The sequence below is a fragment of the Erpetoichthys calabaricus genome, chromosome 11 (genome assembly GCF_900747795.2).
Source record: "Erpetoichthys calabaricus chromosome 11, fErpCal1.3, whole genome shotgun sequence".
NCBI lineage: Eukaryota > Metazoa > Chordata > Cladistia > Polypteriformes > Polypteridae > Erpetoichthys > Erpetoichthys calabaricus.
Genome location: NC_041404.2, coordinates 14,788,505 through 14,804,147, shown reverse-complemented (window position 1 = coordinate 14,804,147; position 15,643 = coordinate 14,788,505). Strand labels below are relative to the sequence as shown.

Here is a 15,643-nt window from a genome sequence, read left to right as displayed (position 1 = left end):
TATGTATAAAAATCATTGAGTATTCCTTTAAGGTTAAACTATGCACAAACATTAGAAAGTTTTTCATCACACAGAGAACAACAGATAATAAGTAACGTTACACAGAGTAGCACTTTGGTGTTCTTTTGGAGGAATTGCTGTTGGACTGACTTACCCGTTGTCATCAAAAATGTCCCAGTGTCCTACAGGAGTTACTTCAGTGTATAGCTCTGTAGCCACATTTGAAATGTAATGAACCTAAAGGGAACTAGCGGATCCAATTGGAATACACAGCAGCCCTTAGAATCCCCATAGCTATGGGACATAAGCTGAGAAGAGAGTTGCGAGGCCTTTTGATGAAGCATGTAAACGATGGGTCACTCAGTTTGCATGAAACTCTGATTAGGATTCACTGCGAGCTAAATTACTGCAACACAATCCCTAATCATCCCTGTCAAATGAACCATTTATCAGGCCTCCTGTACCTCAACACCTCCAGTTCTGTTTCTGTAGAGCCGTCCGATGCAAGAAAACACCAACCACAGGACACCGAATACAGAAGACCATCCTCCAGGTCACGTTCAATGTTTATTCAGGAAAATTTCATACAACCACTTACATTTCATTTGGACACACTCTGTCAGCTTTGTGTGCGTCAGAAGCACAACTGAAGAGTGCGCGTGTCAGAAATATATTAAGTACTTTCACAGATAATGACTGCAGCTTTGTTTTCTCATTGCTGTAAATGTCTTTCCTTCTTGAATCAAATTATTTGCTTGCAACAATCATACACTAAAATACTTTAATTCAGTATTGCAATAAATGAGTGGGAATTTTTTTGGCTTAAGGCCTTCTTATTTATCTGAAAATTGTTGACTTTGAACACAAAATGCCTTTTAGACAGAGCACAGCACTACTGGCCAACCCAGTGTGATGGGCACTGTCAGAAAATCAAACAAACTAAATTTAATTAAATTATTACTGATAAATACAATGTAATGCATTCAGTCAGATTTATAAATTGATGGGCTAGAAAGTTAAATGTGTACACAGCTTTCCTCCGGTAGCCTTTAGAGTAGGCAGTATAGATAGATAGATAGATAGATAGATAGATAGATAGATAGATAGATAGATAGATAGATAGATAGATAGATAGATAGATAGATAGATACCACCTGAGAGTAAAGGTGCTACCTGATAGATGGACAGAGGAAAGGCATTATGTAATAAATATTCTGTAACTAACTCACAGGTATAATACAGAACAAAATAAATGCAAAGCAAACAGGGTTCAGCCTTGGCAAGACTTTAACTTGACCTCAGGTTGATGTTAAATTCAGAAAGTATGCAAGACGTAGCAGTTGGATAAAAAAGAGCTGCGGGAATGTGTAATCGTTGTTAGCGATTATTATAAAACACATCAAGGAGGCATGATGGTTATGGGATTTGCATACCACTTACGATTGCTGTATGTATTTATAATCTAATTAAAACTATCAAATATTCCTGGTCCAGTAATTCAGGGATACAGCAATCACAGGAAAACAAGGCTACAATACAAGCTAACAGGACTACAGCGCCACCTATCTAAAGCCAGTGGTATGGTAGGCTAATAAGCTATTGACTACAGCAAACTAGGACTTTAAAAAAATGTAATGATGAAAAAGCTTAATATCAAAAAAGTTGAAAGCAACATTCTTACACATGCAGTATTCATTCTCCAAAGGAAGGGCCAAACAGGTAGACATGAATTGCAGCTTATTAGCCATTTCTTGGCTGTGAATTCCACACGCGCACTTTGTCAGAAACAGAATGTAATTTCAACCGTATAACGTCAGTCACAAAACACCCATTGAACGCCCAGTTACACTATGCTGAAGATTAGGGTTGTGGGAAGTTCATCTGACTTAGAGGGCGTATTGTGTCTGACATTATGGGCGTTAATTGACCTACATCATGCCTATTGTGGGCTGCATTTAGACGCATTTCTTCGTCTGTGTGGCGTCTGCAGTTCTGCCTCACTCTATTAGGGTTCTTCTCCCACATTTCAAAAGATGAGCAAGTGACACTGCCCGGTGAATCCAAATTGATAAGCTGTTCACAATTTCCTTGCCATCTTCAGATTTTAGAGTACTATATGTATGTCATAAATAGATAATATTTATTTGGATGGTACTAATATTGAAGCACAGCATACAAAGGTGTTTAATTTTTCCTTGTCCCCATGTTAGTAGCTGTAGTGGCACTCGGACAACAATTAGGCCGCCCTTTTCTTTATGTTTTTAGATTACTTAGTGGGGTTGGGTGTAAACCTTTGAGGCAGGTACTGTATGTATGCATAGATGATCAGACTGGTGCAGTTCAATGCTATTAGAAATACTCATCCCCACCATCACTGGAAGAAAACGGCTTCTGACACAGGGTTAGGTAGTTAATGAATTCAATTAAAATGACATTAAAATGCACTAAAGCAAACAGGGAAGCACAGTGTCCACAAAAGTCCTTTCCTTTGCAGCTCTACAGACGAAGCAGCTGCCACTGACCATTGGGATATCCTATATAGGCCAGCCAAGGTGACACTGTACAGCTATTCTGGAATGAACAGACCATTCCCTTTGGGCGGAATGAGCGATGGGATGGGAGCTAATAAATATTTAACGAGGTAATAAGTTGCATATGTAAAAAATGCCTTGTCTACCAAGTCATACAAAATACAGAGATCATTACTTTTCGGGATATAAATTAGTGAAGATGTGATTAAGTTGCAGGGTCAGTTTGCACTAACAGTGTGGAGAGGAAGGAGATGTGTTCACGATGAAGAAAAGGACTGAAGGAGGCACAGCAGCCAACACTGCATCTGCAGCACTGGAGTTGTAAAAGGATAAGGTTACTTGTAACTGTCAAATGTAGGGCACAAGGAAGTCAGTGTGGCTTAGTCTTGGGACACTAAACCACAAGATCTCCAGTTCAGTCCCCATATGTGACCCTGAGTGAGTCATGTTACCTGCCTGTGCTCCAACTGTAAAAAAATACACATGTGAACAATTGTGCTACAAGTCTTTATTTGTAAAGCACCTTCCGGAGACAGTCACAAGAGCAAGATGTTTGCTTCCGAACCATCTACAGATGTTTACAATGATAAGTAAAACATTACTGTTTATTACTGGAAATCTCCCAAAGTTCACTTAGTTGTTGCAAGCAGAATGGGAGGAGGAGGAGGAGGCCTTTCTAACTGGCATTTTCTAATAGAAATGTGATGAACTGTGGCAGCCCTTATGCACAAAAGGTAGTTTGAAGTGCTTCATGTTGCCACACTTCAGCACATGCCATTTAACGGGTCCTTTAGTGAAGGAGGGGCAGGCATATTGGACCCATAACTCCACACATTTGGCTGCCCCCTGTTTTCATCATGCCAACAAACTTGTCTGCATAATGAAATGTGAGCAGCATGGTTGGACCTTCCACTTCTAATTTAGTGGGCTGGGACCTCTTAAAGTCATATAATTTATAACTGTGTCAGACCCTGTAATAAGTACAGTATAGGCCTGGATGCATTGTGCAGCAAGTCTTGAATGAAAGGAGGCTGCATACAAATTTTTGGGTATAGCACTAAAAAGCACAGATGACCGCTTGCAACTGTTAACAAGAGAAAGACTAACAAAGGACAACATCTAAGAGAAGAATCACAGTGGATAAAATGGAAAATGCGCTTGCTTAGAAGGCTGCTTTCAGGTAAGTCACAGTGGTGTTTTTTTGCACAGCAGCTACATGAGCAGCAGGCCTGAGACCATTTGATTACTTGCAGGTTAGGTCAGGATGACTAGCACCAAAATTAATGTCACAAGGACACTACAGTTGCCTCCCATCTTTATACGCATCCTTTTTCAATCAAGACAAAGGGAACCGAGTAACAACTACAAAAGCAACTATGATGTATGACATGTGCAGGCAGTGGTGGTTAAGGCTTTGGACTTCAAACCCTGTGGTTGTGGGTTCAAATCCTGCAACTGACACTCTGTGACCATGAGCAAGTCACTTCAAATGTCTGTGAGCCAATTGTCAAAACAAAAGAAATGTATCTCAACTATTGTAAGTTGTATCATTCAAAAAATAATTCATATTATGAAAATGTTAAATATTACTCATCTAAACATGTTATAATGTGCTGGGTTGGTGCTATGGTGGGTGCGACAGAACCCAGGTCCATGTGAAAAAAAGGTTCACATCAAATAAGTAAGAGGGAGCTTAATAAAAAACACATCTGCTTTGCTGAGAAAGGACTGAAAATATGCGACTCACACGAGGGGGAGCTGGACAAATAACATGCATGTGCTGGGCCTGGACGAAGTGACACAGTAATGAGAGGCTAAATCTGTTTGCTTTTGTTTACTGTCTGAGCCTGAATTGCATTTCCTAGGAAAATGAATACTGCATTCTTAAAGCTATAACAGGTAGCGTTCGTGACTGGTAAGGCATGAGGCTTCTGTATTTCATTCAACTTGAACTTGAACCAATCATGTCTCATATTTTAATGACAGTTTCCACACTTTAGCTTAATGAAGTAATATTTGAGCGGCCACCAGGGGGAACCACAATCCGCCGCCCAGCAGGGCGAATGGGGGTCTCTTCAGTGGGAGCACCTGGAGGGAACAAAAAAATTATCAATGGAAAAATAGAAATATAGTGAATAAATATTTAAAACCTTAGCATGCACTGTAAAATCCATCCACACAGGGTCTACATAATATAAACTATAACAGACCAAAGAAGAATTGAAATGAAAAGATACAAAACTAAGACCTGGAAGAAATGCAAGGTGAAAATTCAATGGTAAGCAGATGGCAGAAATCAAATACAGTGATTTTAATGAGTCAGACAAACTGTAACAATGAGAATTATGAGCAGTAAAAAAAAAAACAACCTTAACCTATAAAATTAACAACTAAGCGACATGCTGTGGCTACTCAAAGTCCTTTGCCTCTGAAGTCACTGCCATGCTGCACAGTGGCATCCAGTTGCCTGTTTCAGTATCAGCATAGAATATCGGCAGCAATATCAATATTTGCTTTGTGATTAGTCATTTATTGACAATTTCTATAATTTCATGAACACTTTTAACACAGTAGTACACTGGGTATTCTTTAATTTCAAGTCAGCCTCTTCCCAATGGCCCCCTAAACTCAGTTCCAATTCCCCAAGACTGAGATTTTCTGCTGCCTGGATGAATGGATGAAGAGTAGCTGGCAGGATAAGCAAAAGCAAGGAAAACCTAGAAATAAAAATGAGGGGCTTTCTTGTAACAATGTACTGTAGTAAGTAAGTAAGTAACAGAATATTTTTTTTTGGAAATTAGTTGTCTGGTAATAAGACTGTTACTGTTATAAGTGAGTCGCAAATTTCCCCTTATGGGTGGCAACTCCAAGCAAATAAAACACAATTACAAACCTTATAAATTACATGTAAATACAGATTAGTTTCAGCAATCAAACTGAGTGACACCAAAAGGATCCTAACAATATATCTCTCTATTATATGAAAAAATCCTGACAAGAATTTTTTCAAATCCCACGAGTCGAGACTTTTTGGCCATGAAATTTTTTTCAAGTCATGCCCTCTTCTCAACCATATTCAACCACGCACATGGTACTCTCACCTCTCATTCGTTTGAATGCTTTTGTCAGACACAGTTCCTGCACTCTCAGCTCTTATAAATTTTTACGTTTTCCTCACTTTAAGTCCCCAGTAAAAGAAGAATTATATCCAAATCTTATTGAAGAATTTCATCCAGAAGTGTTACCAACTGAAAAAATGAGTACACGGGCAATCCTAGCACTGAGCAACGATGAAGTCAAACGAATTAACGCAAAAATTGTCGATCGATAACACAGCAAATTGGTTAAATACGTGTCAATAGGCTATGCTGAAACAGTTGATGGTGATGGTGCGCAAGATGAAAACATCAACCCGTAGAATATCTAGAACCGTTAACACCGGCTGAATTACTGTTGAAAGAAGGATGTATCGTATATGACAATTAACAAATCACAGGGACAGACATTCAAAAAAGTCAGTTTATTTATTAGAGAGAAAGAAACGATATTCAGTCACGGGCAGTTATATGTTGTGTTGTCATGATGTAAGTCCAAACACGGAATCAAAATTCAATGTGATATTAATGAAAAGTTAATTCAAAAAATCATTTTTACTGACGTTTTGCAGTAAAAGTGTAAGTTTAAAAAGTATTTGTGTGTTAATTTCAAAGCCAAACAGAATGAAAATGTATAATGCAACGAATACCACTGAAGCAACATGAAACAATTTTATTTCAATTTATTACGTTTTACTATTTTTTACTATGGATAATTACTCGCTGTAATGTAAATTAGTTAGTTCTATTATGCATATGTAACAATTCCCATGAAAATAACAATCTGTTTCAATTGTACGTTCACTTCACCATACGCGAGCGGCAGATCCGCAAAGTGACTAGCATGTATCGCCCGCCCGGGGGCTGGTGAGAGAAGCGAGCAGGGGGCAGAGCCCCCTACTGTTTATTAATATTACCTTTGAAATATGATCACTTAACAATGGAAGTGAGGGAAACAAAAACTCCAGTCATGTGAATTGTTGGAGAAAAGAAACTTCTGGGGCTCCACAGTTGATTATAATGCAATGTCAAAAACCAAAAAAGGACATAGTCACATCCTGGTAACCTACGCCAACTGGCCAACCACCCCCTCCTGGGCATTCTATAGTATTACATAATTTTATGCTGAGCAGTCTAATCAGACAACATCCTTTCTTTCTTGGATTCCATATCTTTCAGTACCAAGTTACACCATCTGTTTGAATTTTACAAGCAGATTTTTTATATAAAATAAAAGAATTTTTCAAACAAAGCTTTGTTTGAGATTTTTGGGACACAGTGTTGTACATTTTGGAAGCACAGTAGTGTACTAAACTTCTCACAGATGCAGCATCCTAGGTTTGAATCCTACGCCTGGTCGTTGTCGATTTGAAGTTTGCATGTCATCCCAGTTTGTGAAAGGCTACCCCATTTTTTTTCCCACATCCCCAAAGATGTGAAGAACTGGATGAACAGGTAACTCTAAATTGGCTCCAGTCTAAGTGTAGGTGTGTAAATAGGTCCTGCCTCGGACTGTCATGCTGTCCAGAGCTGTTTCCTGCCTTGTGCTCAGTGCTGCTGGATAGGCTCCAGCCCCGTACTACACTAAACTGGGTTAAGCAGGATACAGAATGGTATGTTATGTTGCATTATTTCATTTCATCAGACAGCTAGCAGAAGCTTTCAGTTTAATTTGTGGCAACTTAGTTTAAACTCATATGGTACTCATTGAGGTAGTGACTCAGGCGCCGCCAAGAGTGGCAGCCTTTTCAGCAGCTCCGTGTACGACTTTATATTTCTACCTTTTTTCTCTTTTTTTATTGATCACTCCTATCACTTTCTTTTATGTGGATTCATTGCCTGGACACTTTTACGTTTATAACGTGGACATGGATTTTTGTGAATTTCCCCTTGGGATTAAGAAAGAAAGAAAGAAAGAAAGAAAGAAAGAAAGAAAGAAAGAAAGAAAGAAAGAATCTATCTATCTATCTATCTATCTATCTATCTATCTATCTATCTATCTATCTATCTATCTATCTATCTATCTATCTATCTATCTATCTATCTATCTATCTATCTATCTATCTATCTATCTATCTATCTATCTATCTATCTATCTATCTATCTATCTATCTATGTTGTAGGCTCAAAAATTTCCAAACATCTTAATGGATGAACTCAATATACTGGCATGGACTTCACTGAAGAAGGAGGATGAAAGACGTTGGTAAATACAACTAAAAGAAAGGTTCTATTTTAGGGGAGGCACTCACTCACTAAAGGCAGCACAATCACAAACATTTATCAAAAATCATGCACATGCCTTTTAACTGTTTGTCTATGAGTCTACAATCTCAGCAGGGACAGCAGAGCTTCAGCTCAAATGATCCTAGTGTTTGCAACAATATGGTGTGAACAGCACTGCACTACAGAGAGTAGTGACAACTAAGGTAGCACTTCTTATTATTCACCTGGTTTATATTGTAATTGCTGTTGGATTTATTAGTGTCCACGTGTGATGGTTGTACTGGTCAGATTTAGGGAGTTTAGGATAGTAAACCAGTTACAAATCTGTTTATTTCAACAAATTGTACTACTGAATATCAATTTCTGTTTCTTTTCTCGTTGCAAGCTAGTACAATCCTATCCAGATGTACTTTGGCTACACTATCAAACACCACATTAACACAAATCCAGCCCAGGAGCCTAACACTGTAAAACAACACATAAACCCTAAAATACAGTAACCTGGCCAGGCCAGCCCAAATAAACTGTGGCCTTGATTTGGTTTTCTCTCTTTTATAAAACAGAGGCAGTTACCATCATCTGGAATTTCAATGTGAAATGCAGGAATGGATGTATATTATTAACACATGAAATGAAGATGACCAGGCAAAACGTAAAATAACTTGGGTTCATACTGTCTGTAATGAAATAAAAATCAAAGTAAATTCAAGAATCACTGCATTTTTTGTATTTGCATTTCCCATACCGTCCCAACGTTTTCTGATTTGGGGTTGTGTTAGTAGAGCCTAAACATACAGTACAGCAGATATTGTACTTTTACTATTTGTTTGAAAGGCTACTGTCTTATGCTGGTCTTTACCTAAACTGTACATGGAGGACACAGTGACACTGTGAACAAAATAAATGGGACTTACTGACATTTTCTCCTGAGGGCATTCTAATAGGAGATGCTATTAAAAACTACTTTTGCTGTCACTAGAAGACTCATTTACTGAGTGTGATAAGAGCAACAGCACAGAAAAAAGGTGGAAATCTGCACTAACTCTCTTCACTCCACCTCCTCACTAGTTTAATCTGACACTTGGCCGCCACACAGGAAAGTCACTTCCTCAGGAGGTCAGCTTGGATACAAGATAGCACTGTCTTGAGATAGTGGCATGTTTTCTAATCTTTATCTGAAACTTCCAGGCTTTCATTGTTAAATACATTTAGGGCAACAGATTAAGATTGTGTATGGTACTGGCAAGCATCAAGATTCCTGATTTTGTGGACAAACTCACCAAAGTGAAATTACAACATGATATGCCACTCTCAATTATTAGTTCTACCTGCTTCCAATTTTCATTAGGACAAGGCCCAGTTACACATGTTTGTCAACTGCTGGAAATGCCTTTGTAATGCACAATTTTTCTCTTGCAGCAGTGTCCCTGGATCTGTCTTCAATACAGCATGTGTGAGACACTGTGGGATCTCAACTACTATCACTTCATACCCTTCCTAGGCCACCGGCTCTCTGAAGCAGCAGTTGCACAAGGCTCAGCTAGATGCTTGCATTGCCACCCATACTGAATACTTTATTCTGGACACACGATTATTCTTTCATTCTTACTTATATATAAGATATTCAGCTTTCTGGTTTCCTTCCAACTATCCCAAGACATTATTTGAATAGCTGAATGAAGAAGACCAGCACCGCAGCAGTTTGGTCCAAATTTCTGACTTGGTAGAAGTAGTTCAGTATCCACCTAGTCTTGCACCACGGTTCCAGTGAGTGCTTTAACCCTTTTGTTTTAGTTTTCAACATCCAGATATTTACAAGATGACAGGTAAGATACTATTAAGTGGCCATAACTACATTCTTCTAATTTCTCGGCACTTAACTGTATCTCTTCCAATGTTATTTAACTAAACCATTACATAATACAGCAGAGTACACAATCTATTTGTATAGTGTAAATAGGGCCCCTGTACCCAATACCAGATTTGTAAGGACCCTCAAAACATCACTAATTGATTGTATCAAAACACACTTGTGCCCCTGCATCGGATTAAGTAGGTTTAAGAATGGTATGTTATAATAGATTTGTGAACTTTTGCAGCTCAGCCCTTTTCTTTTCTTTGACAGTTGTCTGAAGTACTATATGGCCAATCAGTTGAGCACAAATCAGTGAAGTAAAGGCAAACCCACTTGTGCAGAAAAATAAAATATAAAAAAAGGCAGTCAGTCAGTCATTTTCCAACCCACTATATCCTAACACAGGGTCACGGGGGTCTGCTGGAGCCAATCCCAGCCAGCAAAGGGTGCAAGGCAGGAACAAACCCACGGGCAGGGTACCAGCCCACCGCAGGACACACACACACACCCCAAGCACACACACTAGGGACAATTTAGGATCACCAATACACCTAACCTGCATGTCTTTGGACTGTGGGAGTAAACCCACGCAGACACGGGGAGAACATGCAAACTCCACGCAGGGATGACCTGGAAAGCAAACCCGAGTCTCCTAACTGCGAGGTAGCAACGCTACCACTGCGCCACCATAAAAAAAGTAAAAATGTAATTAAAATGTTTGCTTACCCTGGTGTGCAGGATTACCTGCTAAACTAAATCCGGAGTGATGGAGGTTTCGAATTGGTGCGGTCTGTTTGGTGGGGGACGTCCGGGCTGAAGCAGCTGGAGTACCTCCCCTTGACAAGGAGGAGAAATCCGACACTGGCCCATCATACATACCCCTAGGAACAGCCCTTAGAACCACCATCTGCAAAACAAAAAAGGAAGTCCATGTGAACACACTGTAATAAGTGGTCAGAATGGCAAATATAAAGCATGAGTGCATGAATAATATGCAGAAGTAAAGATGTTTAAATGAAGCCATTTACAAATACTTGGGGTACTTGGCATCACTACCTGCCACACTTAATTAAGAAAATCTATAGAAAGAGAAGACTTTGAACTGACCAGTTCCTTTGAACTGGACAAATATGAGCATCCAAGGTCAAGGGCACCCAAAAAAGACATGGAAAACACTGGGTGTGTGCTACTCATTTGCACACAAGGATTTGACAAGAACACAGCACAGGAACACACTGCACAGCAGCACAGAGACCAGAAAGAGAGATGAGAAGTTCAGGACAAGCATGTAAGAAAGAAGTCTATGTCACGCCAGTGAGCTCAGAGCAGTGTGGCTTGTCATTATCTATTCAATGATGTTTTTGAGATGACACACAGGCAAGTCCCACTTGGCAAAAGATGAATCTTTTCAGTGAAGAAGCAGTTATAAAGTAAGCAGGATAAGAACTTTCAAGTGTATTGCTTTTAAATAGATGTCAAAACATGTATGAAAGAGGTGGTTTCCATTGCATTTGCTATAATTAATTTTTTCATGATATGTGGATTGACAATGTCTTAAAGGTACTGCATGTCATCAATAGTTGGTATAGGAATTCAAAGAAAGTAATCCATTACAAATTACTTCAGGATTACTGTACTTAATTCTTCCAGTAAATTGTAATCACAAACCATGCAAGTGTGTAACAATTAGAAAGTACAAGGATGATACCCAAATGTTAATTTAGTATTTTAATAAGGAAAAATAGCGAGTAACAGTGAATGTGAATTCAGCATTTAAACAAGCAAACTAAATGGCTTGCATTATCCATTTCAAATATCTGAACTAACAAGTAGATGTACTACTTGCACAAGTAGGCAGAGGTTTTTGAGAGAGAATGGAATCAGAAAATAGCACAGAGATGTTAGAATTTACACAGGGGAAGACTATAATTAAATAAACAAACCTTTGGACAAGTAGCCAGAATCATAATCCAAAAACAGAGTGGTAAGTCATAAACCAAAATGAGCATGTGTAATCAGAGCCGAGAAACACAACATGTAAATCATAACCAGAGGGCAGAGGAAAATAGTCATGACCAGCATATACAAAAATAACAATATGAAATAACAAAAAGGTTTCATTTTCTTTTCTGAATCAAAGTTTAGGCAACAAGGAATGTGTGGTAGAGACTTTGAAAAAGTCACACTAGTGCTGTTATGACGTGCAGTGGGGCATGTTATCCTAGCAACCAGTCTCTTCCATTAAGAAAACAGGATAGTGCCCCGGAGGAACGTGAATCATATTTAAAAATGTTAAAAACAAGAGGAAATGTTAATGAATATAACCACTAGATTTCTTGGCCTCATAAACCATACTCAGATAATTTTTAGAGACCAAGGACCAGATGAAAAAAAATTTAAATCATAAGCCAGATCATGACATTAGAGTCTTTTAGCTCATAAAAAGAATTCGTAATAACAAAATTAATCTTAATAATAAAAGTAATAAGGACAAAACATTATAAAAAACATGTAAACATGGAATCAGTAAATGGTAAAATTATTGCTAGTGTAGTGGCAGACAAAAGCACATATTGATTGGTGGGGCCTGCCATCTGCAGTGTTTATTGTGTAACACGACTGATGTGCGTCTCTCCCATCTCTGTGCCTTTTACACCATCAAAAAGGCACTAGTGATGAAGAAGCAAGCATTTACAGTACATTTCACTATTAACAATCTTACATTAACTTATAACTAAAGTAAACTCAACAATAACTTATTTATGCATAGACTTCGCAATCATTTTCAGGGGAACATTAAAGAGATATGACAAAAAAAATCAAAATTCACATTGGGAAACAGCATTTTCATTTGATTACGTATCAAATACTCTTTTGCCTCCGGAAATCTAATTTCTTATGAGCTCTTAGTGCACATCTCAAGAAATAAATAATACATTTTATTTATATAGCACCTTTCCCATGCTTAACGCGCTTAAAAAAATGATAACAAATAGTTTCTGCATAGAACTAAAAACAAAATATACAAAAGCATTAAATAGAATAAAAGAAAGAACACTAAAAGAAATGCCTGAACAAATCACATAATTTATGACACAACACACACACACACACAAATTATCCTGAGCATTTGAACAGAGAGGTAAATTGAAAGAAGGGGCAGAGAGTTAGGTTAAGGTAAAATCCTTCCTGAACAGATCATTTTTAAGTTGTTTTTTAAAAGAATGGAGTCAGCTGACCTAATTAATTTAGGGAGGTCCTTCCAAAGTTGGACGCTATACAGCTGAAGACTCTGTCATCCATTAAGTGCAGGTTAGAGTGGGGTACAACAAGTTTGCCAGAATCGGAGGACCTTAGTGGGAGGACACAAGCATTGCGATGGAGAAGGTCACTGATGTAGTCCGGTGCAAGGCTATATAAAGCTTTGTAGGTTAATAACAGAATTTTCAACTTGATTCTGTAAGACACAGGGAGCCAGTGAAGGTGAAGCAGGATGGGTGTGATGTGCTCACTGTTGCTGGTTTGTGTAAGGACTCTTGCAGCAGAGTTTTGAATTAACTGGAGATGTGATATAAGATTTGGAGGTGCACCTGCCAGTAAGGAGTTACAATAATCGTTGCGGGATGTGATAAAAGCATGGACAAGTTTCTCAACATTAGAAAAGGAGAGGAAGGAGCGAACACAAGATATGTTCCTTATCCAATACTAAATTATACTGCGTTTTCTTTGTAAGGCACCTTGTAATGGTGTACTACTGATAATGGAAATACAGTATGTATGAGAATTAATAACTGATTGACTGATTAATCTACTGCTTGATTGTTCGACTTTCTTTTATTTGCTGCAATCTGCACCAGAATGTGGCATCTAAAAATTTAGGGACAGTCCTGCTTCCTTTCTTCTTATATATTAACTCTTTCAGGGCTGATGTTGACTTTTGTCAAAAGGAGGAGTTGACGATCGTAATCAACTATAAACTGTGACAAAACCAACCATTACGTTTAGTTAGAAGAAAAGTTAGATTCATTGGTTTGACCGAGATTCCCTGCACTCTCCTGAGTAGCAAGGTACATACAATGGCAAAAATGGCACTGACATAATGGCGAGAGAGCAAAGCGAATGCGTAAAGCAAAATACTCCGTGGACGATGTCTTGCCTATTATCTCTGAACTGGACTATTACTTGTCGGACTCAGTTTTTGATACAACTGATCGAAGACGAATGTGAGGTTCCAGCTTCAGCTGATCGGTCCCCAGCTAGTCGTGGTACTAACAATGTTTGCCAGGAAGGATTGCCACTTAACAATGATAAGAGGTAGAAACCAGATTGTAATGCACTGAGACTGTGACCGAAGCTGCTGTCCCAGCCACGTGAAGAGAGCCTGGCAGCAAGCCTGCCGCACAGTCTTGGCAAACTGGCAGCCACAGCATGCAGCAACATATGTATTAAGTTGATTTCTGAGTGGAACCATTGATTTTTGGAAAAAATATTCAGCCCTCAAAGAGTTAAGATAGTGTTCGGGTTTTCCGATTCCCATTACACTTCTCCATGTTTCTTCACTCACCACAGTATTCATTTATTTAACTGGTCCTCCAATGAAATCCAGAGATTTCCTGACACCCGAGCAGTGCTGGCTTCTGCATGGCGCCTAAGGTTGCTGGGTTAGGCTCCCATGTCCCTCACCAGGATTAATCTGATTTGATAATGAATACAACAATGGGTGTTCAGGACACATTTTTATTTGGTGAGTGCTTCTTATTAATAGTCATTAAACAAAAAGTCTACTGTATCTGCTCATTTTTTAAAACACTTAATTCAGTTTATGATCACAGGCTATTCCAACAGCATCAGGTGCAAGCCAGAAACCAACCCTGGACTGGGTCCCAGTTCTCCCTAAGGCATATACCCATATACACCCACCCTTACTCATATGGCACTAATTTACAATCTCCAATTAACCTAAGTGTGCTAGCTTTTAAGATATGGGAAGGAAACCCACATAGACACACAGAGGGGGTACAAAAGACCATACAGGCAAAGCCTGACTTGGAATTTACACCTAGAGTTCTGAATCTATGAGACAAACGCACTCTCTAGCAAAAAAAAAAAAAAAATTTACTGAAAGCTATAATAACCATATACTGTTAATTCTGTTTCTGCTTTGTCCTAATAGGGGCAGAAGGACAATGACTCTCAGGGTCCACAAGACAGAATCAAGCTTGTTCGAATGAGAGACGAAACCAGATAAATAGCAAGCATGATTTTAATCAAAAGCTGTAAAGGCCTCTAATTAGTAAATGGAGTGGAAAGGAAAGCACCAGTAGTCGGGGACAGACTTTGTGAAGCATTGTGTTGTAGGATGTAGTAAATGAAAATTCCTTCTCTAACGTTATACAAGAACTTGTGTGATTCTGGACTGACTGTGTTGAAAAGTGCAGTGAATTAGTATGCATCTGCTTTTAAATTGTTTCTACGCCATATTCTATGGATAGGTTTCATTTTAAATTCCCATCACACAATACATCATTTCTAGTAATTTTCAGTCAAACATATCATTTACACAATCTCAGTGAGTCAGGGGCAGATGTGGGCACTTCTAGGTCTTACAGTCATGTAGTTTGACATCCCCGGTGACTCAGTCAGACCTGCCTGCGACTCACCATGATAAAGGCTCGTCTTAAGTCATGGGTGGGTGGGATCGGATGGAATAGGAAGTGTACACGAACAATGCGCATACACCCAGAAGTACAATGTATACAATTCAGCCACAAGTAAGAAGAAAACTGGGTGTTTTGGACTGCATAAACACAACATGGGCTTGTATGTTTAATGTGTCATGTTTGTCATACTGTGAGAAAATGTAAAAAAAGAAAAAGAATGAGCTAACTAGCCACACCTGGAAAGCTCTTGTACAGACACTGAAGCTGTCAGGAAGC

At 38.8% G+C, this 15,643-nt stretch overlaps 1 protein-coding gene and 1 long non-coding RNA gene across 3 annotated transcripts in view; both read right to left on the bottom strand.

The window, feature by feature from the left end:
* Nucleotides 1–15,643, bottom strand: part of LOC127529612 (uncharacterized) — a 356,389-nt gene that overhangs the window by 24,298 nt on the left and 316,448 nt on the right. The gene's annotated exons all lie outside the window — the stretch shown is intronic.
* Nucleotides 534–15,643, bottom strand: part of dpysl3 (dihydropyrimidinase like 3) — a 126,612-nt gene continuing 111,502 nt past the window's right edge. For both annotated transcript variants that reach the window (XM_028812728.2, XM_028812729.2), the window contains exons 13-14: nt 10,434–10,614; nt 534–4,619 (exon numbers count right to left, since the gene is read on the bottom strand). In XM_028812728.2, coding sequence (XP_028668561.1) covers nt 4,528–4,619; nt 10,434–10,614 — 273 coding nt within the window. In that variant the 3' untranslated portion in view covers nt 534–4,527. The remainder of the gene's footprint in view (nt 4,620–10,433; nt 10,615–15,643) is intronic.